General features: G+C 43.5%; 1 protein-coding gene across 1 annotated transcript in view; it reads right to left on the bottom strand.

Annotated features, from left to right (window-relative positions):
* Positions 1 to 244: 244 nt before the first annotated feature.
* AMBRA1 (autophagy and beclin 1 regulator 1) overlaps positions 245 to 26,812 on the bottom strand; it is a gene marked incomplete at its 5' end in the record, with an annotated part of 92,498 nt that continues 65,930 nt past the window's right edge. Inside the window, 5 exons of the mRNA XM_018568897.1 lie at positions 245 to 1,598; positions 5,033 to 5,140; positions 7,634 to 7,824; positions 9,336 to 9,425; positions 17,358 to 17,497. Of these exons, the coding sequence (XP_018424399.1) occupies positions 1,216 to 1,598; positions 5,033 to 5,140; positions 7,634 to 7,824; positions 9,336 to 9,425; positions 17,358 to 17,497 (912 nt within the window). The remainder of the gene's footprint in view (positions 1,599 to 5,032; positions 5,141 to 7,633; positions 7,825 to 9,335; positions 9,426 to 17,357; positions 17,498 to 26,812) is intronic.

Below are 26,812 nucleotides of genomic sequence, written 5' to 3' on the forward strand. Positions count from 1 at the left end.
AAAAAAACAAAAAACCAGCCCCTTCTGTAACATTTGTGGTTAATACTGCCAACATCTACTATGGTGCGCAAGACACCGTGCTGTGTGCGTTAGTGGGTGTGCATGTCTGGATGAGTGCGTGCCCCCCCCCCAATGTCATCGGTAAGAGGAGCAACTGTTTTAACTGGGGCAGCTGCCAACATGCTGCCATGTGGGTCTCTCTGGTAAGCTTCTGACTGGTCTGGCAAGGTAAGGGTTAACTGGCCTATGGGCAAGGACCTGGGGTGACATACTCACACAATGCAAGGAGGGGGGAAGGTTAGGGTTATCCATCAGAATCAGACACACACATTTACGAAAAGGGCAGAAAAAGAAAAAAACATTGGTTCAGACCTGCAAAAGAAGAAGCACAGGTCACAACTGCAAAAGAGGGTTAAAGAAACAAAACAAAAGCACATCTGAAAACTGTAACCGCAGCATTTTTCGGAAACGGTTTGGCAACTGGGCAAACCACTGTAGTAAATGGGGCTGATTATGGGCTTGTGACCACTGCAGGAGAATGACTACGTCTTTACTGAAAACAGATGCCACTCTGGGTGCATGTGGTGGAGACAACTGGTCGCCAGCGTGCATCGCTGCGTCTAAAATGGAGGTGCGGAGCACCAGGACACGCAAGCCTGGCATGGAGGAGAGGCGGCTTTATAGGCCTCACCCTTCCCTGTAGTGCATGCATCCCTCCTTGAACTTCAGTCAAAGCAAGGGCAGTAACAGTCTTATAGCAGCTCCTTGCACTTGACAGGGGGAAGGTTAGTGCTAGTTTCCCCCGCCATGACCAATATATAGCTTTGAAAACTACAACAACAAAAAAAAAAATACTAATGGGAAGGAGGATTCTAATGGATAAAACTCTTCTTCAGGTTCACCTTCAAGGGAGCCGAGGGAAGAGTATAAGCCTCAAACCCTTTCTTAAAGGGCGATCTGGGGGTGTCTCTTTGCTATACAAAGTAGAATGGGAAGAGAGGGGGGGCAGTGTGATAAAGGTCAGCTGCGATTTTACACTTCTCTGCACCTTCCCTCCACACACTGGTGGAGAAGGTCAGCTATCAAATAAAATTTCACTGAAAGTGTATAGCACCATAATCCACAGCTCGAAAGCCCCCCCCACCGTGAACAGGAGGTGGGGGGGGAGGGGGTGATCTGTCCTTACAGCAGTACCAGTTTGGCGGCTCTGCGTTTCTACCTCTCCACGCCCGGAAAGCTGCCACTGTTCGGAGGCCACGCGTTAAGGTCGCCGTCGTTATTGGTCAACGGCACTGGCTCTGGCAGTAGGGAACGGCTTGGCTGAAGTGGAGATAGGCGCCTTTCCAGCTCTGCTACGGTCTCTCTAGACGTGGAGGGCTGTGCAGAGTGCGAGGCGGAGGTGCGCGAGGCGGAGGTGCGCGAGGCGGTGTCCGTTGCCGTCTGGGAGCTGCGGTGGATTCGGTGGCTCACGATGATGTTGTTGCCGAATCCCCCCATCGATGCCATTGTTGTGCTCTGCTCCCTCTGGACCACTGCGGTCATCCCTCCTTCTGCCATAAGTCGCTGGATTCTGCTCAGAGCGTCCTCCTGTCCCTCGCCTGTCGGACATGAAGGGGCAGAGTATGAGGGAAGCGAAGGACTGCGGTATAATAGAGAGAGAAGCATAAACAGGTCCGGTATAAGAGGTCAGCTATAAAAGGCAGCACGTTTGGGGAAGGAACCCACCCAGGACAAGTGATAAAACAAACCATAATGTGACAGTTCCTAAATTAAGATAGCTCTGTACAATAAAAGTCTACGTCCGGCCAAATCTTATTCCTTAGTTGTAGATAAGAGTGGTGAAGGGTTAGAACCACTCTCAGATTGTTACTACTATCCGAAGCACCCAGAGATTTCCTCTCGATTCCCATCCTGCTGACTTTTTACCAGATGGGATAAAAGGTGATCTCTTCAACAGCAACACAGACAGAAGTAGAAGAATGACAGAAAGACATTAGAAGAAGGCTAGAGCTCCTGTCAGAGTTTTATGAAGGACAGATAGTGAGGTTAAAGCTCTCTAATGGAGCCCCAGATAGCATTATAAACCTGACAGGAGTTCTAATCCTTTCCCGCTGTATCCAAAACTAGAGAAAAAGAATTGGGCAGGACATACACGAGTACACATGGGCTTTAATTTGTTGGACGGCAACCTTCTAACATTTGCAAAGCTTTCGGCAACCATCAGGTCCATTTTGGAGGTGAACACAGGCTGTCACCTTAAACAAGAAGCTGGCAGGCTTCTGTAAGCTACGTTCAATTAAAAACTTAATTTTTCACATTAAACTCAGAAGTAAAAAAGGTACTTAAATGTATTTTTAAGTTTTAACTATTAGCAAAAAATGTATCTTATTTGTGTATCAGTCGGCTGTAGATCCTCAAATCATCTCTGAATTGATTCTGACACTGTCCTTCCTTCTGGAGGGGGAATACTTTTGTTCCCCATGGTTCCTGTGTGTGTTGTAAAGTAGTCACCGCTCCATGCTCACTCCCGTGAATGACTACAATCTCAATACTAATTAGTTAACTAAACATGAGATTGTAGTCCATCACAGGAGCGAGCTTGGAGCGGTGACTACTTTACAACACACACAGGGACCATAGGGAAAAAAGCAGCCCCCCTCCCCAACTCAGCACCAATTCAGAGATGATCTGAGATCTACAGATGATTGATACACAAATAAGGACCAGTATTTTTTTATAGTTAAGGAACTTAAATGCATTTTTAAGAATTAACTCCTGATTTCAGTGTCACTTTAAAATGTAACTCCTGAGTTTAATGTCACTTTAAAAATACATAGTTACATTAACTATTAATAAAAATGTATCTTATTTGTGTATGACTTGGCTGTAGATCCTCAAATCATCTCTGAATTGATGCTTGGATAGAGTGGTGATGGGTTTAAACCTTAACAGGTTTTTAAATGGTCTGTATCCCCGTAAGGGAGATTCATTCTATTTGTCCAGGAGACCACTGTCATTTTTTGCTTTGTCATTAGAAAAGGAATGGAGGGGAACTCTTTTAATAGAGACACTTGTTCCTGTGACAACTGTCATATGCACTTACATTCAAGGGATTTTTGCTCACTTACTATTGTGTCTACAGGACACAATGTCCTCGAGAGTTCACCCCTTTCCTACTCTAAAGCCGAAACTAAATTTTATTTTGGATAGACATACTTTAATGTTTCCACCGCCAAAATACTTTTTTTCTTTTCTTTTTTCCTTCTTAACCACATGTCTTCAATTTAGAGCAGTCAGAACTATGAAAGACAACTTAGTTGGCCGCCATAAAACACTGCAATTTTACCCCACCGGATACGCTGCCTATAGGGTGGTCATGCCCTATGCTGAGTAGATTCTAGTCCCAAGACATTCAAAACTCCTACAAATTCTTTTTTTCACATCCCCTTTAGGAGAGACTCTTGGCTCGCGCTCCTACACTTCGAACCTAACTTCCTCAACAACTCTCAATTCAAGTTGGAACCTTGAAGAAACAGCTAATACAGTTTGTGGCGGTGAGACATCACGTAGATGTTCTTTTTACTAAATATAAAACTTTCTAGTATCCTTTTGGACACTCGAAACACATTTCTAAAAGTTTGGTTGCCATGGATACAATATGTCCCTGCCTCTCTCCTTCTGAGAGTTTTACTTCCTTGTAACCACTGACCCTTATACCTCCTTCCCACGGAGTTCTCTGGTGTCCCTCTTGGCTACTTTGGTCTTTTTCTTGCTACTCACTTCTGTCTTCCTCTTTTTCTTGCTCCCTCTCTCCTGCTTGTTCCATCTTTTTATTGAACTTTTGTCATAAATTGGTGAGCTTTATTTCCTTGCTTTTGTTTTTCAAGTTCACCCAACTGTTTTTATTTCAAAATACCTTGTACTCAATTAAGATGTGTTGGGACCTATATCCTATGAACTATGTGATTGGTTGTATAATGTATCTAGGATGTTTATACTATGTTTGTCAAATGTGTATCCAAACATGTAAGCCATTTGTATCTTGTTCTTTAAAATGTTTAATAAAAAAAAAACTTATTGAAAGTGAAAATACTTCATTTTTAAAAAAAAACTAATCTGAAAGGTCCAAACAATATCATAATACGTCCATGTGCCAAGGCTAGGACATTCTATAGCCTAAGTAGGATCCCATTCATCTACAGACCAATCCGCTAATTGGAATTGTCTCCAGCAGGGGATAAAATAATCAGACTGGAAACTTTTACAGATTAAAGTGACACAAAATTCCGGAGTTAAATCTTAAAATTACATTCAAGTAGCTTAACTATTAACAAAAATATAACTTATTTGTAGATCCTCAAATAATCTCTGAAATTGTGCTGGCACTGTCCTTCCTTCTGGAGGGGGGCTACTTTTGTTCCCCATGGTCTCTGTGTGTGTTGTAAAGTAGTCACCGCTCCAAGCTCGCTCCCGTGATGGACTACAATCTCAATACAAATGAGTAAACTAAACATGAGATTGTAGTCCATTACAGGAGTGAGCTTGTAGGGGTGACTACAACACACACAGGGACCATGGGGAATAAAAGTAGCCCCCCTCCAGAAGGGAGGACAGTGTCAGCACCAATTCAGAGATGATTTGAGGATTTACAGCCAAGTGATACACAAATAAGATACATTTCTGTAAATAGTTAAGGTACTTAAATCTATTTTTAGGATTTAACTCCTGAGTTTAGTGTCACTTTAAGAGCACAGCTCAGTACTGTCAATGTTACTTTTTTTTGCTTTTGCGTTTGAGACTTTTGTGTCTCAAGGGGTCACTTCTTGGTGGAAAAATCTGGGAGAAAGGTTGGCCAATCTTTGGTGTAAATTTTGAGACTGATCAATCCAAAACTGGGAAGTTCCCCAATAATACATGGACTGTATAGTAGAAACAACCAGCTAATCTACAAATAGTCTAAATCCTTTCATCCTGCAGGTGAGTCTTACTTGATGATTTCAGGAATACAGAACATGAGTGAGTATGTTCTCACCTGATGCAGGTATCTCTGAAGACTCCACATTCCCTTCTTGTGACTCTGCCCTATTTCCCACCTCACTGGTGGAGCTGCCAGGCTGTGCCACCTGCTCAATACTGGAGCCTGTAGGTACGATTCATTAAAAAAAATATGTTAACACTAAAAGCAGAAAACTCAACAGTTTCTACTTTCACTCAGCATCTCACTGTAGACTATAGTGGTAAGGGTTTGTCGGCTATACTGTGCTTTGCACTCCCTTACCAAACAAGTATGTTTATGTGCATTTGTGTGCGCTTGAAATCAAAAAGCTTCAAGCTCCACTGGCAGCGTATGCGTTCCTTTAGAAAAGGATTTCCAATCAAATATTCGCTTGACAGAATTTGCTCTGATGCTCGTCATTTTGTGATTGGTTACATGATCAGATGAAAATAAGTCAGCTTAGACTACCAAGCACAATAAGAAAGAGCATGTTCTGACAAACACTACAGAAAACTGTCAGGAGATGACTTGCACCTTGATCAAGACACAAGTCAAATTGCAAAGAAGGTAAATTTAGGGCACAGCAAGCTGACGCTGTTCTATCACTGGGCTGTAAAATCACAACTGATATTACCAATGTATATCATTTACCCTCTTAAAAGGAGAAATGCAGCTTAAGCCATGATGTGTTCAAACATTGCTGAAACAGCTGAAATATCAAAATGTAATATGTATGGATGACTAAATGAAGCCATAAAGCGCTCCAAGATTAATTATACACTATGGAATCCACTTGTTATATGCAGCTTCAAACCAACAGTCAATTAAGTCCTTTCCTTCATGGTAGCATTAGATCATTTAAAAAATGGAACTATGGTCAAGTGATGGACAATCAAATGGCTACATATTCTTAACAATCAATAAGATTTAAGACAAGCCTTCCCTGACCTCTGTACCTGCAGGCACTGTGGAGCAATTCATTTTCAAATGCACAAGAGACACAGTGATGTTGTTTAAGCCAAGTCCCAACACTGTGCTCTCCCCTCCAGCTGTGTTCACATAAAGAGATCAGAAGGGTGGCCATCTGCTGAGACACTGCTGTACTTTCTGCTGTAAACTTTTAAGATGAATTACTTCACAGAGCCCACAGCTGCAAAGGACAGCTAGGGCTTCATATAACGCTCATGCACTGCTTTGTTCAGGATATGTAAATATCTGAATGCCCATAGTCACAAAAGTTTACATTAAAACTATCCAGGTTACCTCCTAGTAATGTATTACAAGGCTCTAAGGCCTCTTTCACGTCCGATCTGGTCCACCTGTCAGTTTTTCAAGCCGACTCGGTCGGATGCCCAATGTTAGTCTATCGGCAGCCATGTGTAAATGGACGGGCGTCCGTTTACAACGAGTTACCCACGACTCCGACCGGGCCGAGAAAAACAAACGGATATGAGATTTGTTTGGGCGGACCTGAACGTGTTGGCTCGGGGATAATCTGATGTAAACGGAGTATAATGATACCTCCCCCCGCACTCCACACAGCATCTAGGATCAGTGATAACAGTGGTGCTTGTAGTGATAATCACGGATGGCGCCGTGAATATCAATCAGTAGAAAACGAAGATCACCAGCACTCTGATAATGATGTTCAAAATTGGGTGTTCATTTAAACACATCGTTACAGGTGTCACATAGCTAACGTTTCTGGGCCGCACTGGGTCCCTGCATCAGGGCAAGATGAAGGGACCCTGTGCGGCCCCGAAATGTTGGCTATGTGACATTTGTGACGATGTGTTTAAATAAATGAACACCCAATTTTGAACATCATTATCCGAGTGCTGGTGATCTTCGTTTTCTACTGATTGATGTAAAAGGAAACATTTCCGTTTAAATCCGCTTCCACATGTGGTCCGGTAATTTCAGTTTTTTTTCATTGCAAGAAGGAAGGAAAAACTGGACAGACACGAAAGTCACAACAGTGACATCCGATCCGTACTGCTCCGATCAGGAGGGAATTCGTGCACAGATCCGCCATCCTAATTAGCCTGTGTGAAAGGGACCTACGACAGGGGTAGGCAAACTCTGACCCTCCAGTTGTGGATCAACTACAAAACCCATTAGGCATTGAAAGACTCAGACAGCCAAAGGCATGACTCCCAGAGGCAGATGCATGTTAGGATTTGTAGTTTAACTACAGCTGGGGGACCAGAGTTTGCCCACCCCCGTGAAATAAGAGATCACAGACCAGAAAATAGCTAGAAACAAAAATGGGCAAGTAACTATGAGCCACCGGGCTCAAGCTGCCCACTCACCCCATGAACTACCATTATCTGGAGGCTTTTCTTTCTAAGGGAGTTATAGCACCAAAGTTAGAAAGAAAAATGCATCTGCATCATTTAAGTATCCAGAAGTTGAAGAGGGGACTGCAGAAAGCTACAGGTAAAAGAAACTCCTTTTTCTCATTACCCTAGGAGACTGAGGTTCCTTTTAAATTTAATCTTGATAACAGGCTGTGAATTTCTTTTTATCCTCAACACTAAAAAGATGCGCAGGAAAGCCGATATAAAACGTGCTGCCTGAGGGTGTAATCAGAAGATAAGTGACTCACTAAGGATGTAGATGAAGTTTAACTCTTACCTTCAGAGACTGAGACAGCAGGTCGAGCCTCTGGAACCTCCCTTTCTGTCTGAGTCTCCGCATTCTGCAACTGTGGGGCGGGGGTCTGCGTGCCCTGGGATGTCACCGATGTGCTTGGATTGCGTGGCTGGAGTCCAATGGCATTCATCAGACCCAAATCACGGTCTGACCGCCACGTGGCACGGCTGGTCCTACAAGAACAAAGGGAACATGTAACATGCCACTGTCTGAAAGCTCTGTATGTAACCTCTGAGCCCTTTGCTAACAGGTTCATTTTAAATGAGGACTATTATTCCTCTAATGGAAGTACAAAAGATCCCTTTTTATAATGTGCTCACATTTATTTATATAAAACAAATTTAATATCCTGCCCTAAGCTGAATAAAACAGACTACCAGAATGATTAAAGCTGAACTCCAGGCAGATATAAAAGACACAAATAAAGGCAGCTCTGTGTTTCATAATACATCCATCAATGTATTTTTTTTAAATGCAAGCAGTGTTAGTACCAGTGTTTGACTTGGTATCAGCCTTTAGCAGTCCCTGTATGGCAGAGCTCAGACTGGGGAAGGGAGAAGCAGCACAAGGAGCCAATCAGGTGTGTTGCAGTGCAAGAAGCATGGCAACAGAATGAGAAAGCAAAGTGAAGCAAAGATGCTCATCAATATGCTGCTTCTCCTTTCACTGTTCAGTGGCCAGCTGGGGGACCTGTAAGTGTTCCTTAAACATGGCAGAGAAAAATCAAGTTGGAATTCCATTTACATGTGTACTCTACCTTATGGAGAATTCACTGCGGGTATAAGGCTCCAATGTTATGCATTGCAATATTAGAGAAACAGGAATCCTGGATGAGAGGTACAGACGTAAATATGTCAAGTATCCACGTTTTTCTGCACGTGAGCAGTTTTTCGGACATATTTCTGCCACTTGCGTCTAGTCTCTAGAAAGATCCAAAAGCAAATACCAACTCCTTACCAAGAAAGCCAGCGATGTGCCAAGCCCCCTTCCAACGCACAGGCTACAAGTAGGATGTTGCAGAGCGCTGACTTTTGATCTGGAAGTGACCAATTCTTATTATGTACCCGGCCCTCAGGGGCTGCTACGGCATGCATGAGACTAACTTGTAACTTAAAGACCTTGACAAAAATGACACGTTTACCTATAACGAAAATGCCCTTTCCTACTAACAGCATGGTCCCTGTTAGCACATGAGCACTTGGGCAAATAACAAGCTCCTTGTGCTGCTTCATCCTCTCCCAGTCCGAACTCTGAAGTACAGGAATTGCAAGAGGCAGATACCAAATCAAATTCAGCTTACTTTGCTGTTTTCAGGAAGCACAGCAACGTGCCGGACCCTCCAACCAGCCATGGTCTGCCTGCATTGCACACAGACCCAGTGATGACATTGCGGGGTCTGAAATAAGGCATATAATAAAACCGAAAAAGGGAAAGGCAAAATACAAGCACATAGACCATCAGCTTTGATATTTGCCTGTAATTCAGGTAATGTATATCCCACCAGTGGGATTATTAACATTAAATGCATCACTTCCACAAACCTTACAATGATGACATTCTCTTTCATTTAATTTGCTATACAATGTAACCTTTTATTCTTTTCATTGGTCCCTTAAAGTATTACAATCCCATATAGGTTACTAAAGCCTTCTATAATGGTGCCCCATCCAGTGATGTGTCTCACCCAGGTCTCTCGCTGCTCCGAGTAGTGTTATGCTGTAGAATAGCCTCATTCATTTGCTCCCAAAACTGGTCACACACATTGTCAAATGCCCTACAAAATAAGAGAAAATCACAGTGAACGATGTTCAGAAATAAATCCGGTGAGCGAATTTCTGTTACAATTTCTGTATTTAAGTGAGAACGATCAAAGCTGGAAAGAGGGGAATATTATTTATTTTGTAAAGCTCTGCTGTAAAGTGTATGTAAGACTAAAACTTGATATTTTGGATACAGTAGGGAAGGATCGAAGCACCTATAAGTTTATTTTTTGCTACTTGTTTCCCTACTTGGGATATTTACCTCCACTTCCTGCCCTGGATATGAAAAAGGAAATCTCTCCAAGGGCCGTTCACGTAGTGCGTTGTGGTAGCGCCGGTGGTGTGCGTTCTATCGCACACTGCTGAAGCTGTCACTTATTTACATGTTTTTTTTAATTCAACTTCATGTGGAGTGTACAATGTGAACACCTCATTCAGGTCCTCACATAGCAGCGTGGTGCAATGCTGTTCGGAGACCTGCAGAGGCACACAGTGCGCTGAGATACAATGCAGCATGTTTGCATTCAATCGCAGCACCCTTTGCACCCGCATTGTGGTGTGAATGAGACACATAGAAAACAATTGTTTTCTATGTGTTCTAGTTGTGACCTCGTTGATCCGGTGCGGAACAAAGCAGGTCACCGTTAGATGTGTGAAGGAGCCCGAAGGGAAACAGAATTCCCATTTTGGAGAGTTGTGATACGAACAGGTGTTCCCAGTTAAAGGATTTTCCACTATTACTTGCTGTGGTGACAACTCTAAAATGTTGCATTTCCCATTGCTTTCTGTCCGAGCGACTATGAACACAGGGGGTCAATCTCCCCAGCAGCAATGTACAACGCAAACAAAACCCCAAACACTGACAGGGAGGTCTAGCTACCCCTTTCCCTCTCCATCCATCCTTTACATACAGGCATTATCTTTTACTGTTAACAGGGCAAGAAAACTGATACAGCCAACCATAGACAGTCAGATGCTTCTCGATGGTCTTCATGAATGAATGGTGGGATTACATCATCACAAATGCCAACGATGAACAGCCCAATGCCCTACCGAGGGAAGCACAGTGGCTCAGTGGTTGGCACTTCTGCCTGGCAGCACTGAGGTCCTCAGCTGGAATCCCGGCCAGGACACTATTTGTATGGAGTTTGCTGGAAAATGATCATGTTTCTTCTTGTGCCAAAAAGTTGCAAAATCACCACGTGCGATACAAACGGGATTGACGATGGATATGCATGTTATCCCATAAGCTAACAAAAAGCACAGTGCCCTACTGAGGGCAGTGCAGTGGCTTAGTGGTTAGCACTTCCGCCTGGCAGCACTGGGGTCCTTGGCTCAAATCCTGGTCAGAACACTACCTGGAGTTTGCATGTTCTCCCTGTGCTTGGATGGGTTTCCTCTCACACTCCAAAGACATGCTGGTAGTTTATCTGGCTCTAGTTTAAAATGAATACACTGACTGCATGTGAGATAGGAACCTTAGAATGTAAGGTCCTTGAGGGTAGGGACTGATGTGAATGTATGGTATGCATGAGACATAGGAACCTTAGAATGTAAGCTCCTTGAGGGCAGAGACTGATGTAAATGTATAGTATGCATGAGACATAGGAATCTTAGAATGTAAGCTCCTTGTGGTTAGAGACTGATGTGAATGTATAGTATGCATGAGACATAGGAACCTTAGAATGTAAGCTCCCTGTGGGCAGAGACTGATGTAAATGTATAGTATGCATGAGACATAGGAACCTTAGAATGTAAGCTCCTTGTGGGCAGAGACTGATGTAAATGTATAGTATGCATGAGACATAGGAATCTTAGAATGTAAGCTCCTTGAGGGCAGAGACTGATGTAAATGTATAGTATGCATGAGACATAGGAATCTTAGAATGTAAGCTCCTTGAGGGCAGGCAATGATGTGAATGAATAGTATGCATGAGACATAGGAACCTTAGAATGTAAGCTCCTTGAGGGCAGAGACTGATGTGAATGAATAGTATGCATGAGACATAGGAATCTTAGAATGTAAGCTCCTTGAGGGCAGAGACTGATGTAAATGTATAGTATGCATGAGACATAGGAATCTTAGAATGTAAGCTCCTTGAGGGCAGAGACTGATGTAAATGTATAGTATGCATGAGACATAGGAATCTTAGAATGTAAGCTCCTTGAGGGCAGGCAATGATGTGAATGAATAGTATGCATGAGACATAGGAACCTTAGACTGTAAGAGGCTGATGTAAATGAAAAGTATTGTACAGCGCCGCATAAATTGTCAGAGCTATATAAATACTTGCAATAAATAAAATACTGAACGTCTCACTGGGTGTCTGAATAGGGGACACGGTCAAACAAATGAAGGCCGTCCTAAATCCACAGGTCCTTTTAAAATGCCTATACACATTTCATCAAGATACTAGATGCAAGCAGGTAATCCATATTCACATGGATATTAGATTACCGACGCCTGCATTCACCCTGTGCGTGCATCAGACACACTGTACTCCATTGTGCCGGCCACACAACCTCGACAATGGCTTTCAGCGTGATGCTGTGACTTCCGCGGCGCTGCAGAAACCGGCCGTAAGCTCTGAAAATAGCTGCATGTTCCCTACAATAATGAATTGTTTTGATCGGCTCTGCCTCCTTCTCAAACTTTATCCTTTTGAACAAAGCATATTTCTAGCGGTTGCCAATGACTGTTGTGACTATAAAGAAGGATTCTGGCAAGCCTTTGTCTTCGTCATCTGGTCACAATACAATTAGATGGCAAACCCCAGCGAATTTCATTAAGCACTGTTCCGGGGGGGAAGCAAGGTTATCTTTTCCGAGCTAAATCCTTGCAAATGTCAACCAAAGTTCAATCAAGCCAATTCAATACGCAGCAATCTTATAATCAGAACTCTATAGATTCATAGGATTTTATACTCTCAGGTGTGACCTGTATATTTTACATGTTTAGGGGCCATCTATGACCACTGATTATTATATATATTTAGAGATCTGCAAAAATGCTTTAATGTCAGCTCCTTGTAGCAACTGTTACAACAGTTCCTCCGTCTTCTGACCTGTAACTATGAAATGTTCTAGGAAACTGATAAATGAGAAGTGAAGAAAAAGCTACAAAATAATATTTTTTTTAAAAAAAGGAAAAAAAACTCCAATATTACATAAGATAAAGTTTGTACTTTTCTACTTGCTGAGGCCAAGGGCTTGATCCTCTGTTCGTATTTGAAGCTGAACTCAGCTCACAAAAATTCTCATTTAAAACTGAACTCCGTGAAAAGAAAATATTGTATAAATATGAAAGTCGTGTGTATTCTTCCTTGAATCTTGGCGAGCTTTGTGTATTTCTTTCAGATCTGTGCAGTAATCCAGTGTGAAACTTTGGCTGAGCTTCCTGTAATACAGACCAGTCACTGCTGCTCTCTCTCCTTGTGCAGGGTGACTGGTCCTGTCTCCGCCCCCTCCTGTAATAAAGACAGGTCACTGCTGCTCTCTCTCCTTGTGCAGGGTGACTGGTCTCATCTCTGCCCCCTCCTGTAATAAAGGCAGCTCACTGCTGCTCTCTCTTCTTGTGCAGGGTGACTGTTCTCGTCTCCGCCCCTCCTATAGATTTCTCCAGCCAGCCTGCAGTGGGTGGGGCCTGTTTGGTCCCTCCCACCGCTCTGCTCCGTGCACTGGCTATGTGGAGCATGTAGTTGAGTGATGTCAATGCTACTTTTAGGTCTTGCGCACAAAGTGGATTTATATCCTTTCTGGCTATTGAAGAATATAATTCAATAGAAGTTTTTGTGCCCAGAGTTCAGCTTTAAATATGTTCCTCACTAGCCACAAAGGATATGAATCAACTCAGCTTTCATCAAATGTCTTTGAAAACCTGGTTATTTCCTTGTAAATGTGGCAGTGACATGATCACTGTACTGCACATAGCCTGTAGAGCTGCGGGAGGGATCCAGCATTCCCACCCACGAGAGGATGCCTGCAGAAACCTACGGGAAGGGGTGGAGACCAGTTACCAGGCCCGGATTTCCCACAAGGCCACCGAGGCCCCGCCTCGGGGCGGCAGAGCGGAGGCAGCGGTGACCTTGTGGGGAAGTTGCGGGCGCCGGTGAATGGGGAAGGGGGGTTGGCGGCGCGGGGCGTATTGTGGATCCTGGCCTTGGGGCGGCAGGGAGAGTAAATCCGGCCCTGCCAGTCACCAGTGCACAAGAAGAGAGCAGCAGCAGCGACCGGTCTATTAACCCCTTCGTGACTGACGACATACAGTGTAAGTCGCCAGCATCGGGGCTGTTTAAACAGAAGTGAAGACCAGACACCCTGCACAAGGAGAGTAGCAGTGACCGGTCTTTATTACAGGAAGTTCATGCACAGAGGCAAAGTGCAGGAGTTGTTTTATGATTGATTACTGCACAGATCTGGAAGAAATACACAAAGCTCACCAAAAGTCAAGTAAGAATACACATGACTCTTGTATGTAGGCAATATATGCTTATCCCAGAGTTGAGCTTTAGAGGGGTCTGTGTGATTAGTAGATCTGTGCAGTTAGCAGAGCTTGCTTATGTAAGAAGCAAATATATAAAAAAAAACAATTCATAAAATTATACTTTAAATCGAGGCTTTAAAAAACATGAAATACTTTGATGCAATTAACATCATCATTTACAGTGTTTCACATGGAATATATACAAAATATCAAAGCAGCTACAGTATATGTTCTCTTTAAGGAGGCAAAGCAATCATTTGTCCCACAGAGATGTGACAATTTTATTAGATGACAACACTTGAACACGAACACAAAAAGGTCATCGTCTAAACTTCTTGACAGGTTGTCTTTCTCCTACATCCAAATCTGTTACGTTCATGCTGATGGTTTGGTGCTCTACCATCTACAAACACCAGTGTATGTCTTTAATTATACCACACAGGGTTGCACTTTTGGTTTGCTGACACGGGGAAATCCACATCCTGCGGGAACCTCCGCTCATCGCAGAAACGAATGGGGGGGAGCAGACAGCCACTGACGGCTGTCAAATTCGGCGGAGGAGTGTTGACATGAAGATCACAGATCTAACTGCGGCCTCAGAAGCCTATGGATGACTCAGTCTACGGGTACCTACGCGAAAATGAAATAGCGCTTGTAAAGGCGGCGCTTCCTTTTTTAAATAAACACCTATAGACCGGAAATCAGTTATCAAATAATAAAAACACAACAGAGCACTGTGCCATCATCCTTGTCGCTCCTGTTTCCTCTGCTCGGCGACAGGCTTCGGTGGAAGCGGCATGTGGGAACACAACAATGTATGTGAAAGGCTCTTGTTAATCAGGGATATTGATCCCCTGATCAATAACCGCAGGAAGCGATAAAGCTAATGGTGCTAAAAAAAAATAAAAAAATGAAACCTGATTTAGAACGAATCACGCCAAACTTCATAACATTAAACTGACACACACACAGCTCATTAGCAGCCATGCGCGTACGGTGCGTCTCCCGGGGTGGCGGTTTGATGTCCCCGGGGGAACCAGCCGATGCACTGGCCAGGCTCAATGACTACTGACTGTACATGGGCTTAGTACAGAGGGAGAACCTGGAAGAGAGAAGCAGTGCAGATTTCCCTTGTGATCAGCTAAGGAGAAGAAAGATGAACGCAGGATGAAAAGCAGGCAATTTCTGTGCTAGGAGCATTTTCTTAAGTTCGTGACAGCTTTATAATTGTTGTCTACTGAATGTCAAAGACAAACATTTAGGAGTGAAAATCTTTTAAACAAGATTCATCTCTTCGAGTGCCATCATCATCATCTCATATTCAGTCAGAGTCAATTAAAATTTGAACTTTAGTCAGAGGGCAAATTTATGAGCAAAAACGCACAATTATAGACATTGAAATCTGAATATTTAGATTCTTACAAATAGCCCAGCTGTGACTGGTTCTCTTTTAGGGCTGCCAGACATATTGAAAACTGGCCAACAATGCAAATAATTAAAGCATCATTTGCTCATCAGATCATGCAGGTGCTAAAGAGACCCTGCTCTCAGATTACTTTTTTTTTTTCCATGGATAGTCCCTCATTGCAATGAACTGGACATAACGTCAGCTGCCCCAGCAAGCCATGTCTGCACTGATGCTATGTAGCAACCCAGCAATTCCATAAGCCAGGTGCACAGATCTGGGGCCAACAGCGGTGTAGCGTCTATTTGATGCTCCCCTAAGTAGTACTTCTAACGTCAAAAAGACTGAATGGAAGCATATTGCTCTCCTGCCCGAACAATTGTTGTGTGATGACGGGAGGCTGAGCGAGTGGTGCAGGGAAGAGTCCTCGATCTCCGACAGCCGACTCCTCCCCGGCAACGCCCGCCGGCCTCCTGTGACAGCTGTCTTTGCCCCACACCACCGCTCTCCCAATCTGTCACAGGAGGCTGAGTAGTGCGGGGGGGAGAGACGTCGGCCGCTCACAACTCTCTCCTCTCGTGGACCACTCAGCCACCTGTGACAGTTTCTCTCCTGGAACACAGAGCAGCATCCAGCTGGAAGGAGGGAAGCCAAGGAAGCACCACTATTTCGGCTGAAAGATGGCACTTTTGGCATTTGCCAAAAAAGAGCCATTTTCGGACAATATGTTTCGGGGGCTAAAATTTCGGTGCATCCCTACTGCATACTGAACTCCTGCTCATGCGATTGGCCTACTGATTTTCCATATTAGAACACTGGAACTGATCAAGTGTCTACAGCACACAGGAAGTGATTTGACTTAAAGCAGACCCTTACCCCCGTCACTAAAAATCACATCAGCGTGCAGCTCTGCATGCTGATAAGAACTCATCTTACATTCATTCGTTAAATGAGAACTATGGGGGTCAGTGTTTTTCCCCATAGCTCTCCTCAGGGTCACAGGAAGACATAAACTAGCATCCTCCCGAGACCCAAAGCTCAGTATATCGCGAGCTACAGCTTGTGGTATACCGAGACCGCCGCAGCCGGGACGGATCCCGACATTACTGTCGAGATCCACCCAGCTGCGTGATTGACAGCTGGCTCTGCCTATCTAGAGACAGAGCAAGCTGCACCCGCCCCCCTCCCACATTCATTTCTCCAGTCAGTGCTGGAGGATCAGAGCGGGGAGGAGGGGGGGGGTTAGTGGAGGGGAATCCCTGTAGGGAGCCGTGAGTGACAGTCACGGCTAGGATCGAGAAGTGAGCGAGCGACGGTATGTGTTCGCTCACTTCCCTATCGAGCCTGAAAATCACTCACCTCATAGTTCTCCTTTAAACAAACCTATTTTGCTTACAATGATTGTTTTTCCACTTCCTGGTCCTCTTGGGCATTAGTGATATAATCTGTGCCCAAGCGTTGCATCCTGGGAAGGTTACATCAGCAGAGCATTGCTGGGAAATCTCATCTGTAGTCTCACAAGATCTCAGGGAAAGGCATTTTCCTCCCCTGAGATGATGTGCATGGTCATATGTGCCAGAGTTCCAGGGAGTAAAGGAAATATCAATCTGCCCTTAGTAAAAATGGCCGTTGTGATAAGAATGGGGAGGAAAAGAAAAATAAGTTATGCAAAGAATAAAAAGCTGGCCATTATCTAGAAGTATGTGTCTGTAGATTGTCATTACTAAACAGTGCTAAAAGTGACTTTGTCGTCATTTCAAAGCTCTGGGTAACGTTCCTCTTTAATATGTGCATTTCAGTTAAGCAGCAGAGGAGTCTGCAATGGAGTTTGCTAAAACTGCGAGATACAATTTATATATATATTTATAAAACCAACAGCAAAAATACTTTTTTTTTTTGTATCTCTCAACCAAAGTCTGAGGTTAAAGTTGAAACACAGTTTATAGGAGATTCTAACAAATTGGATATAGAACTTGAGACTTTCATGGTCCATCATTTCAGGAAGAAGTCACTTCTATACAGCTGGGTTTAGCCAGAAAGACATCATCCTATACTTACTCTGGCCGGCAGATCACCAGGTCTCCCTTGTTGGTACCATACGCTAATCCCAGTCCAGGCTCAGGCAACCAGCGAGCTGAGTTGATGCTGACGTGTCGCCTTTGGTCAGCAGGCATCGGGTACAACACGTTAAAGACACGCTGAAAATCAACAAGACAAAAGTCAGCAAAGGTTCTACATCACAGCCAAACCATAACCTACACCAGATGTCACACATTCTGCAGGCCTTAAAACTAGGGGAAAAGAAAGTGTAGGCCTTAAAACTAGGGGAAAAGAAAGTGTGTGCTGCTGATGGCGACCACACTCCAGCCATCATGTTTCCAGAACATGAAGACACTGACAGCGGACACGTAGAAATATGTTTATAGGCAACCAACATTGATCTTGCCTTCTTTTGCCGCCGGGACTCTGTTTAAACTTGTAGAGCCGACTTTCGGCTTTACAACAGAAGCGATTCTGGCGACTTACCTGTGTCCCGAAGAAGGCCGCCCCCCCCCAAAATTTAGTGACAAATTTAATTAAATGCCCCAAAACACAACAAATTACCCATTTTTTAAATTAAATATAAAAGATGAGGTTACGAGTAAAAATGTTAACTTTTTTTCCCATCTTCTTCTGCAGGGAGCTCCTATTGGATTTTTTGAGGCAACAGTCTCTTACGGTGTACCAAACAAATAGTCAGTTGGAATACCTTAAAGTGACATTAAAGTATATGTTTTTTTTCCCTCCCCCCAATAATAATGTAAGCACTTACCTTAAATGATGTCTCTTAATCTGATCATCTTCTTTCCTGTCGTTTTCAGCCTTCTCTCCAGCGCTGCTGCGAATCTCCGATCCAGCGCCGACTACGCTGTCCTTGCTGGCACCTCCTGTCCCACGGTGTCTGCATGCGGATGCACGCGTCCATATACTTACCTTGTGTCTCTCGTCTCCCGGCCGAAAATCCGAACTGCGCCCGCCCCAAGATGCTTTGCAGCCGCCCGAGAAAATTCAGATTTTCGGACGGGAGCGCGCGGGGAAGACACAGGTGAGTATTAACCCTTTTCAAAGCGTTTAAAAAAACAACTTTTTGTACATATCTACTGCTTACTAGCAGTAGATGTATGCAAACAAAAAAACGGAGGCTTTAATTATACTTTAACCTGACTAATAGCCAGACGCATTATACAGAACCTTTAGGGAAAAGGCATCCATAAAAGAAAATCCGAAGGCTCTCCATTTTTAGCGTCACCCACAACACTCGACTTGCAGAAACAGAATTAAAAAGTTAATATATTAGTATAAATTATAAAAAAATAGATGGTCAATTTCTAAATAGTATAAAAAAAAATTCAAAATCTATTTTCGTTCTTCTAGGAAATAAATGTGGAGATTTCCTTTAATTGTAGCTGCCATGGTAATTTTTTGGCTATAGTGTAGGGACTCTGTATAAAAGGACCTAGACAGGCTGATAATCTCCATCTGGTGGGATGTGGATACACGTGGAACACCAGGTCCAGTGCTGCTATGTCTCACTATTCTGGCCCTTATCTGCTTGTAGGGGAGGATTGCATGCAATGTGTCACTGACAGATAAGCCATGAGGACTTCATGAAGAAGAATGGATAGCGGCACTGGGACATCGAAGTCCGGAGCAAGTAGGTGGAATCAGATGTATTAAATGTCTTAATGTCAATGAACGGCTTTACCCCAAGGTCCCCCTTCCTAGAAGTTGTTCGACGCCTGAGCAATTCCACCAACACAATTCTAGGAAAAATATATACTGTATAAACCTTTCATCAGCCCAGCAGCTGATTTCTCCAAGCTCCTGCTTCAGTGAAAGGAAAGTATAATGTGTTTCTAGTGAGTTACTGCAGTGTTTTCTTTAAAGAACTTCGGGAAAAAATATTCCTAACCCTTGCAGTGGGGCTACCCCTGCACTGCAATGGTTAAGTGCTTTTCGTCACCTAGGGTGAAAAATTAACACACACCCGAACCTCACAGCTGGCTGGTTGTTAAAGAGTGCTCTGCTGGAGAGATGGTATGTCCCTTGGCGTCCTCCCGTCCAATACCTTGTGTAGTATGTGATCGCTCAGTTCCCAATCTGTAGAGCAGACGTGTGAAAGCTGCAGTGTAACACATCGGCTCTCATTAGGGGGATGAGTGCATTTCACTCTCCCCATAATTCGCCTTTAAGTAGGGTATACACGGGTAGATTTTAGCATGAACCTCCGCACAAAAAATCCCATCAGAACGATCAATAGTACCATCAGAGGCTTGAAGATTGTCACTTGAACTTTCATTTGATTTTCATTTTTATTTAACATTCAAACAAAACTCGTGAGTTCCCTTAACATAGGCCCCTTCTATTGGCCTCTCACCCTAGTATACATTCAGTAGGAAAAAAATTGGGTTTCTAGAGAGGCAAAAACCATTGCATATAAAAAAAAATATAAGAAAATGTATTGAACATCCACATATTGAATATATAAGATACTACACGCTCTATAAAAAGGGGATCCATTATTGCAATATAAAATGTTACCCGAAAGGTTTGGGCTTAACATATGCCCAGTAATCACAGTCTCAGACTAAATGCTTCTATTTGATCAGTCATAATTCCAAAACTTGCATAGATATAAAATACATATCGGTTATGATTCGTCCCGACGCGTTTCAAAGATAGCTTCTTCAGGGGACCTACAAAAACAGGTGTCTGGACTAGAACCGAAGTAAAGGACTACGAGGTGGCTGGAATAGAACCAACAACCACATTCTGTCTGTCGTCACACCCGGGACCTCAAAGGGAGGAGCGCCCAGGAAAGCGTAGAGGACCCAGCCAAGCCTTACTAGACCGATTCCTAAAGGGGGGGCGTTAGCAGCAATGGTGGCCTTATCCCTCTGATATAGTGATCCTAATTGGTCAACCTAAGTTTGGGCCAATGTTGGAGATTGTTTGTTCGTTCCTCCTCAGCTCTTGCCTCCATATGTCCCATTGTCCACACAATTTTTATTTAACATTTGGTTTTGGAATGGAGTTTGTTGAATGAAAACCACATTCACTGTTAGAATTTCGTTCGATTGAGAAAAAATTTCTAACATCCTCCCAATTTTTTCATCACTGCGGTAGAAATTGATCATCAACGATTAGAAAGTTGTATGAACGTTCCTTCCCGATTCCATTCGTTTGAAATTCTAACCATGTAGACCCAACTTTACACAGAACAATCATGCACCTATCAGGTCTTCTGCTGGCCATCTCAAATCTATGGTGAGCCTAAACCTGGTTGTCGTACGAATGTCAATATGAAAAATCTCTTTAGAACATTTGATAATTCCTTCAGAGACTTGCCGAGTGGCATTCAAAAATGTGTTGGGTTTTAATCTTCCAGTTTTGGAATGAATGGAGTTTCCTGAACAAAAACCTAATTCAGTTAGAATTTTGTTCGTTGAAGAAAGAATTTCCATCCTGTTCCTTAGATTTTTTTTTTTTCTTTTCATCACTACAGTTGAAAACGACCATCGAATTGACCCCACTAACTAGAATGAATGTTACAAATAACTAGAATGAATGTTACAAATTTTTTTGAATGAAATTCTGCTGGTGTATGACCAGCTTAACTACCAAGTACATGTGCAAAAACTTTCAGGGTTATTCACTAAAGGGTGAAGAGTTTGGAGAAGGCCGGAGAAGTGAACAATTTAGGACAATATAGCTGAACTGGAAAGTGAGTTGAATTGGAGATTTTTTCCAGTTCAGCTATATTGTCCTAGATTGTTCACTTCTCCGGCCTTCTCCAAACCCTTCACCCTTTTGTGAATAACCCTGTTTGTGTTTTTTTTTGTGCGGCTGTTCCACCTCCTTGGAATGCCACAGCTGAGAGTAACAACCAGGGTAACAAAAATAATAAAGAACCCAAAAATATCTTCTATAATGCCCCGGAGTGCACTCCGGGGCATTATTAACAGCCAACCGGTGTAAGGTTGGCTGTTAATTTGAATGATCAAGATTGGGCACAGTCACACAGTTTGCAAGGGTGTAGGGTATTGAAAAGATAGTTAACCTACAGCATAAAAGATAATATGTAAGAGTAGTAATTGGTTATATTTAGTGAATGTCCTTAGAGGGATTATACTGTTTTGTCTTTCATGTGGCACTACAAATCATGGCAGCTGAACATTCAAAATTTCCCAATACAGATCCAACCCGACATGTTGAAAAGTGGCGGCCTTACCCAGGAAGCAGCCTCACCAAGGGACAATTCTACATTTCCCCAGGTGAGCCTGTCAATTAAAAGCATTTGAAAGTCCATAAAATGTTACTACGTAAAGAGCTGCAGATTTGAATACAATTATAAGAGCTCATTTTACATACGGACAGCGGCCAGCGGCATTCTAGGAGACGTGAAGCCCTCCTCAGAACTCTTTTAGTTTTTTAAACTGGTCATTAAGCTCCAACCCTGCAGCGTCTCACTTCCGCTCCTTCCTCGCATACATTCGCTCCCCAGAGAGCTTTCAGGCTCATGATGTCGATGACGGCTTATCCACACAACCCCAGTGTGGAGGCCGTATGTGTCATAATTACTGAGGAAGCTGCTTGTAATCGCATGACACTGTTTTATACAGTATTAACAAGATTGGATCTCGAGAAGAGATAATCAGCGGCATCGCCTGTGCAATTGTATATTCCCTAAACCCTCAGTCACCATCCATCTGTGTTGTCTCTTCTTTGCAATATGTCATTTGCGGACCCCTCCATCACGCCCTGTAGCTTTGCTATGAAAACTACCTTCCCGATGGCGGCACTAGCGTCGCTCTCAAATCCTGCACCTCCAGCATCCAATGCTTCTTCGCTCCGCACCCACATACAGCACCTCCAGCTCACCCCAACGTTCCCTGGAGGATGCGGTTGCCATGGCTGCCGGAGTCCGTTTGCAAACAGCTCCTTGTAATTAGAGCACTGACCTGCCGACCATGACCAGCTAGCTGGATCCTTAACGGCGCATGTTCAGCTCAATTACCTGTCAGGCCAGCTGCCACTCATTCCACCTTTCAATATTAGTGACCATTACGCCTAAAAAGCAAGGACTTAAAGCACCTGCACCGGAAACAATGACGAGGCGAAGGTTTCTCCATTAGAAATATTACAGATGAATATTTTTACTATGGAGAAGACAGTTCTGTGTGCATTGGAAGTACTTCTGAAGGAGCGGTTTTCAGCAATTTGTCTTTGCAGGAACAAATGCACTCGTCAGATTCGGAGTTTAATAACGCACTGGGCAGCAAATAGCTATAAACAAGATTAGCGAGTGTAACACCTCCCGACAGTCGGTTCTCAGGGATAAATGCAGTTTAAATAAACTACAGTTATCTCTATAACCTTTTGTTTTTAATTTGCCTCTTTATCTTCCTCCAATATATTTCTCTACACTTGCTGCTTCTGCCTGTAAAATATCCTCATTTTCACATCTTTCAATAAAATACATTTTTTTGTGATGTGTAAAGCAAATGTGTATTGGTTTTGTATATATTTTTATTTACTATGGTCAAGACTAAACAAAAAAAAAGTACAGTTTTTTAGCTGGGTTCACACCATTTTCCGGACCAGATCTAGAACATAGGGCATTGCTTTTTTACCGCGATTTGAAAATTTAATTATTTTAGCTTAAAATTGTCTTACAGGTGCGTTCCAAGCGTTTTTGATGCGTTCCAGTGCATCCCAGACAAAAATAGGACAAGCAGTATTTTTCTGGTCTGGTACAGACTGCGCTGGTGGGAACAGAGGCCAGGAATAGCATAGGGATACATTGGGATGTACTTTGGGTCCGGAAACACTCAGGTCTGGTGGTAATCTGGCGAGAATGGGCCCTTAAAGTCAGATAAATACAACATTTTTGTATCTTTGCAAGCTGTTACTGAGCCTTCAGGGCGACTGTTAAGCTCATTCTCACATATGCATATCTCTATAGCTTTTCCAAAAAGCATTTTGTTTACAGGCTCTGTAGCTCAAGCAGGATTTTAAATACGACTCATCTCTTATAGTACAACAAAGTACAAGGTTTCAGTCAGACAAATGAAGATTGAAGGCTGTGGTTTGCTTTGTAGAATTTGAAGCTATTCCATTGTGCTCTGGGAATTTTGTGTCATATTAAATGCTTATTTGTGGGCAGCACAATAGCTCAGTGGTTAGTTCAGCCTTGCAGCTTGAAGGACGCTATGTGCATGGAGTTTGCATATTCTCCGGGTTTGCGTCCGATTTCCTCTTACACTCCAAAGATGAAGCTGGTAGGTTAATTGGCTAATGTCTAAGGATTTTAGGGACTCTGACAAGGGCCAAATAATGATAGATGACCAGGTAGCAATGAAAGAAGGTGGCCTGGTCTGATGAATCACGTTTTAACATCACGTGGATGGCCGGGTGCATATGTGTTGCTTAACTGGGGGGACAGATGGCACCAGGATGTACTATGGGAAAAAGGCAAGCCAGCGGAAGCAGTGTAATGCTTTTGGCAATGTTCTGTTGGGAAACCTTAGGTCGTGCCATTCATCTGGATTGGTGCTGACCAAGTACACCCCTTCATGGAAACAGTATCCCCTGATGGCAGTGGCCTCTTTCAGCGGGATAATGTATCCTGCCACACTGCAAAAATGGTTCTAGAATGGTTTGAGGAACACAATAACGAGTTTGAGGTGTTGATTTAACCTTCAAATTCCCCAGATCTCAATCCAATTGAGAAACTGTGGGATGTGCTTGAAAAAAAAGTCCGATCCATGGAGGCCCCACCTCCTAACAGGACCTAAAGGATCGGCTAATGACTGCTGGATAGCACCGCATACCTCCAGGGAGCTAATGGCTTCCATGCCTCGATGGCTCAGGACCGTTTTGGCAGCAGAATGGGAATCAGGTGCGTGGTCATAATGTTAAGGCTGATCGGTGTGTGTGTATTATAGATACACATTGTGTGTGTGCGTGCGTGCGTGCGTGTGTGTGTGCGTGATCTAAAACCGTTTCCCCTGTGAGAAGGGGAAAGGGTGGATACCGAGGCCTCGACGGCAGGCATGAGTAAAAATAAGGAAATGGATTCACTCAATTGAAAAGCGCGAGGGCGGCTTGGCATGTGTTTGCATTCCCATACAAGCACAGCCAGTCTTGTGTTCCCTACGTTACTGGACTGCCTGTCTGCATGCCAATTTATTTCTGGCATCTCAGCGGAGGTCTGAAAACATCACGGTTATGCACAAGCTAATGGGCTTTGGGGAATCTCACATATGCTAACAGGCAGCAGGGCGCGAAGATCGTGTATTCAAATCCAGGAAGTATGAACAGACTGAAAGTGGTGATCAAGAGCGTGCAGTGCTGGGTGATCGTCAGCTACAAAAGAGACAAAAATCTGAGACTGTACATTACATTAAATCAAACCCGAGCTGGAAAAATGACAGCTGGAATCAGATTCAATGTAGGAAACATCCCCTTCAAACCCAAGCTTATTTATTTGCAACCTGACAGCTGGAATCAGATGCAATGTTGGTAACACCTCCACTTCCCTTACAGCAAACACAGAATAACATGGAAAAGATTGATGTTAAAAAAAATGAATAAAATGTATGTATATATATATAGACAAAATTTTTTTGTTAGTTTTGACGTAGGGTAGGTTTAAAATCTCTGCCAGTTTTTGCAGTGTACTTTTAGGGAAATTTCCTGTAATTTCCGATCCCCAGGGATGCAACAGGAAGTTAGAGGAAATCTGTAAAAGTGAGGGGAATTCCCCTCCTAAGACAGTCCCTGGAACAGTTATCCCCACTGGAAGATTTCCCATTGGCTCTTATTCTAGGGATAAACCTATCATTTTGAATCTCACCTTACTTTGTTTTGAGGACAATGGTCACCAGTACAAAGAGAGGGGTACACTTACCCAAAAACTTGACAGAGTCTAACCCTTCCCTACTCTACCTAAAATTCCATTCGCGTCATTACATGCTGCCCCACTTCCTGATTGGCTGGGAAGCCGGCTCCATGCTCTCTCGTCACAAGTGACGAGAGAGCATGGAGCCGGCTTCCCGGCCAATCACGAAGCCGGGCAGCGTGTAATGAAGCGCTGTCCGGCTTCCTGATACCGAAATATTGGGCTAGGCATCGGAGCATACTCGTGCTCGCCCCAAATACTCGGCATCGGCACCGATACTAGTATCGGTATCAGTGCATCCCTAGTTTACACACTATGTAAAAACAGGTTTCCTTTTATACTGCTGCTCAGGATCCCTTCCCCACCACATCCTTCTGTACTTGACAGTTCATTAATTCAGCACAATGGATAACGGAGAGCGAATTATAATGTAGGAGTGATGACCTGCAACATTGGTCTGATGCTTCTGTGCAAAGATAGAACTCTGAAAGCATAACCTGAAATAATCAAAATCACATTCAACTGGACTTGTTCTGTAATACTGAAGATGTTTCACCACTCATCATCTCTGAGAAAGCCACCAGGACAAGTGGTAAAAGGTCTTCATCATTAGAGAACAAGTCCAGTTAATGCGTCTAACTACTGGTAGCTAGACCATTACCTGAATAAATGAGACGCTTCACAGACATACGCAAGCACACAAGTTTCCCAGCAAATAAGTTGCGTTAGAAAATGTTACAACTTTCATCAAACTGACTGAATGAAGAGATTGCAGAAATGACTGGCCCTATTCAGGATAGGAATCAAAGAGGTGCACAACACATGAAGCTGTTGTCTCACTCTGCAACACTCTAAAGCTATATATTATCTGCAGATTTTCAATGGTCAGGAAAAAGTGCAACAGATTGCTCCATCTACGCTAAACTGCGTGGATGGAGGAACCTCCCATTGGGCCAAGCTTCAGTATCTCACTAATCGGCCTCGGTGGCTGTCAAAATACCTGAACACTCTCATTGGATGGAGGCATTGTTCAGGTATTTTGACAGCCAGCGGGGGCCGACTAGCAAGATACTGAAACTTGGCCCAGCGGGAGATTGCTCCATCCACACAGTTTAGCATAGATGGAGGAATCTGTTGCACTTTTTCCATCTGACCATAGAAAATCTGCAGATAAACTGGAGATAGGTGGTATGGCCAGCTTTAGAAGCCTACTTTGTCTGGCTCAGCCGTTCTCACACAGGTGTTGATGAAATTCTAGGGTTCCTCCAGAGATGAAAAACAAATAAACACATAAGCGCCAGCAACATGAGTCAAAGATGAGAGGAAGATCTTCAATGTAATACACTTTCAGGGCTGCTCTCGAAGGTTAGGGGAACCACAGAACTGAAATACAAAACGCAGAGCGCCTCCATCGTGTAAAACTTTTTAATAAAAGAGAATGAAAACAGTTGAAAATGTACTCCCAAACAGAGATAGATAACAAGCATAAACAGATCAGGTAGAGCAGACTTAGCCAGGCGGCTATCTGTCCTTCTTGGTTGACGCATTTCCGAGGTCACGCCTCCTTCAT

This window comes from Nanorana parkeri, unplaced genomic scaffold (assembly GCF_000935625.1).
Source record: "Nanorana parkeri isolate BGI_ZX_2015 unplaced genomic scaffold, ASM93562v1 scaffold1260, whole genome shotgun sequence".
NCBI lineage: Eukaryota > Metazoa > Chordata > Amphibia > Anura > Dicroglossidae > Nanorana > Nanorana parkeri.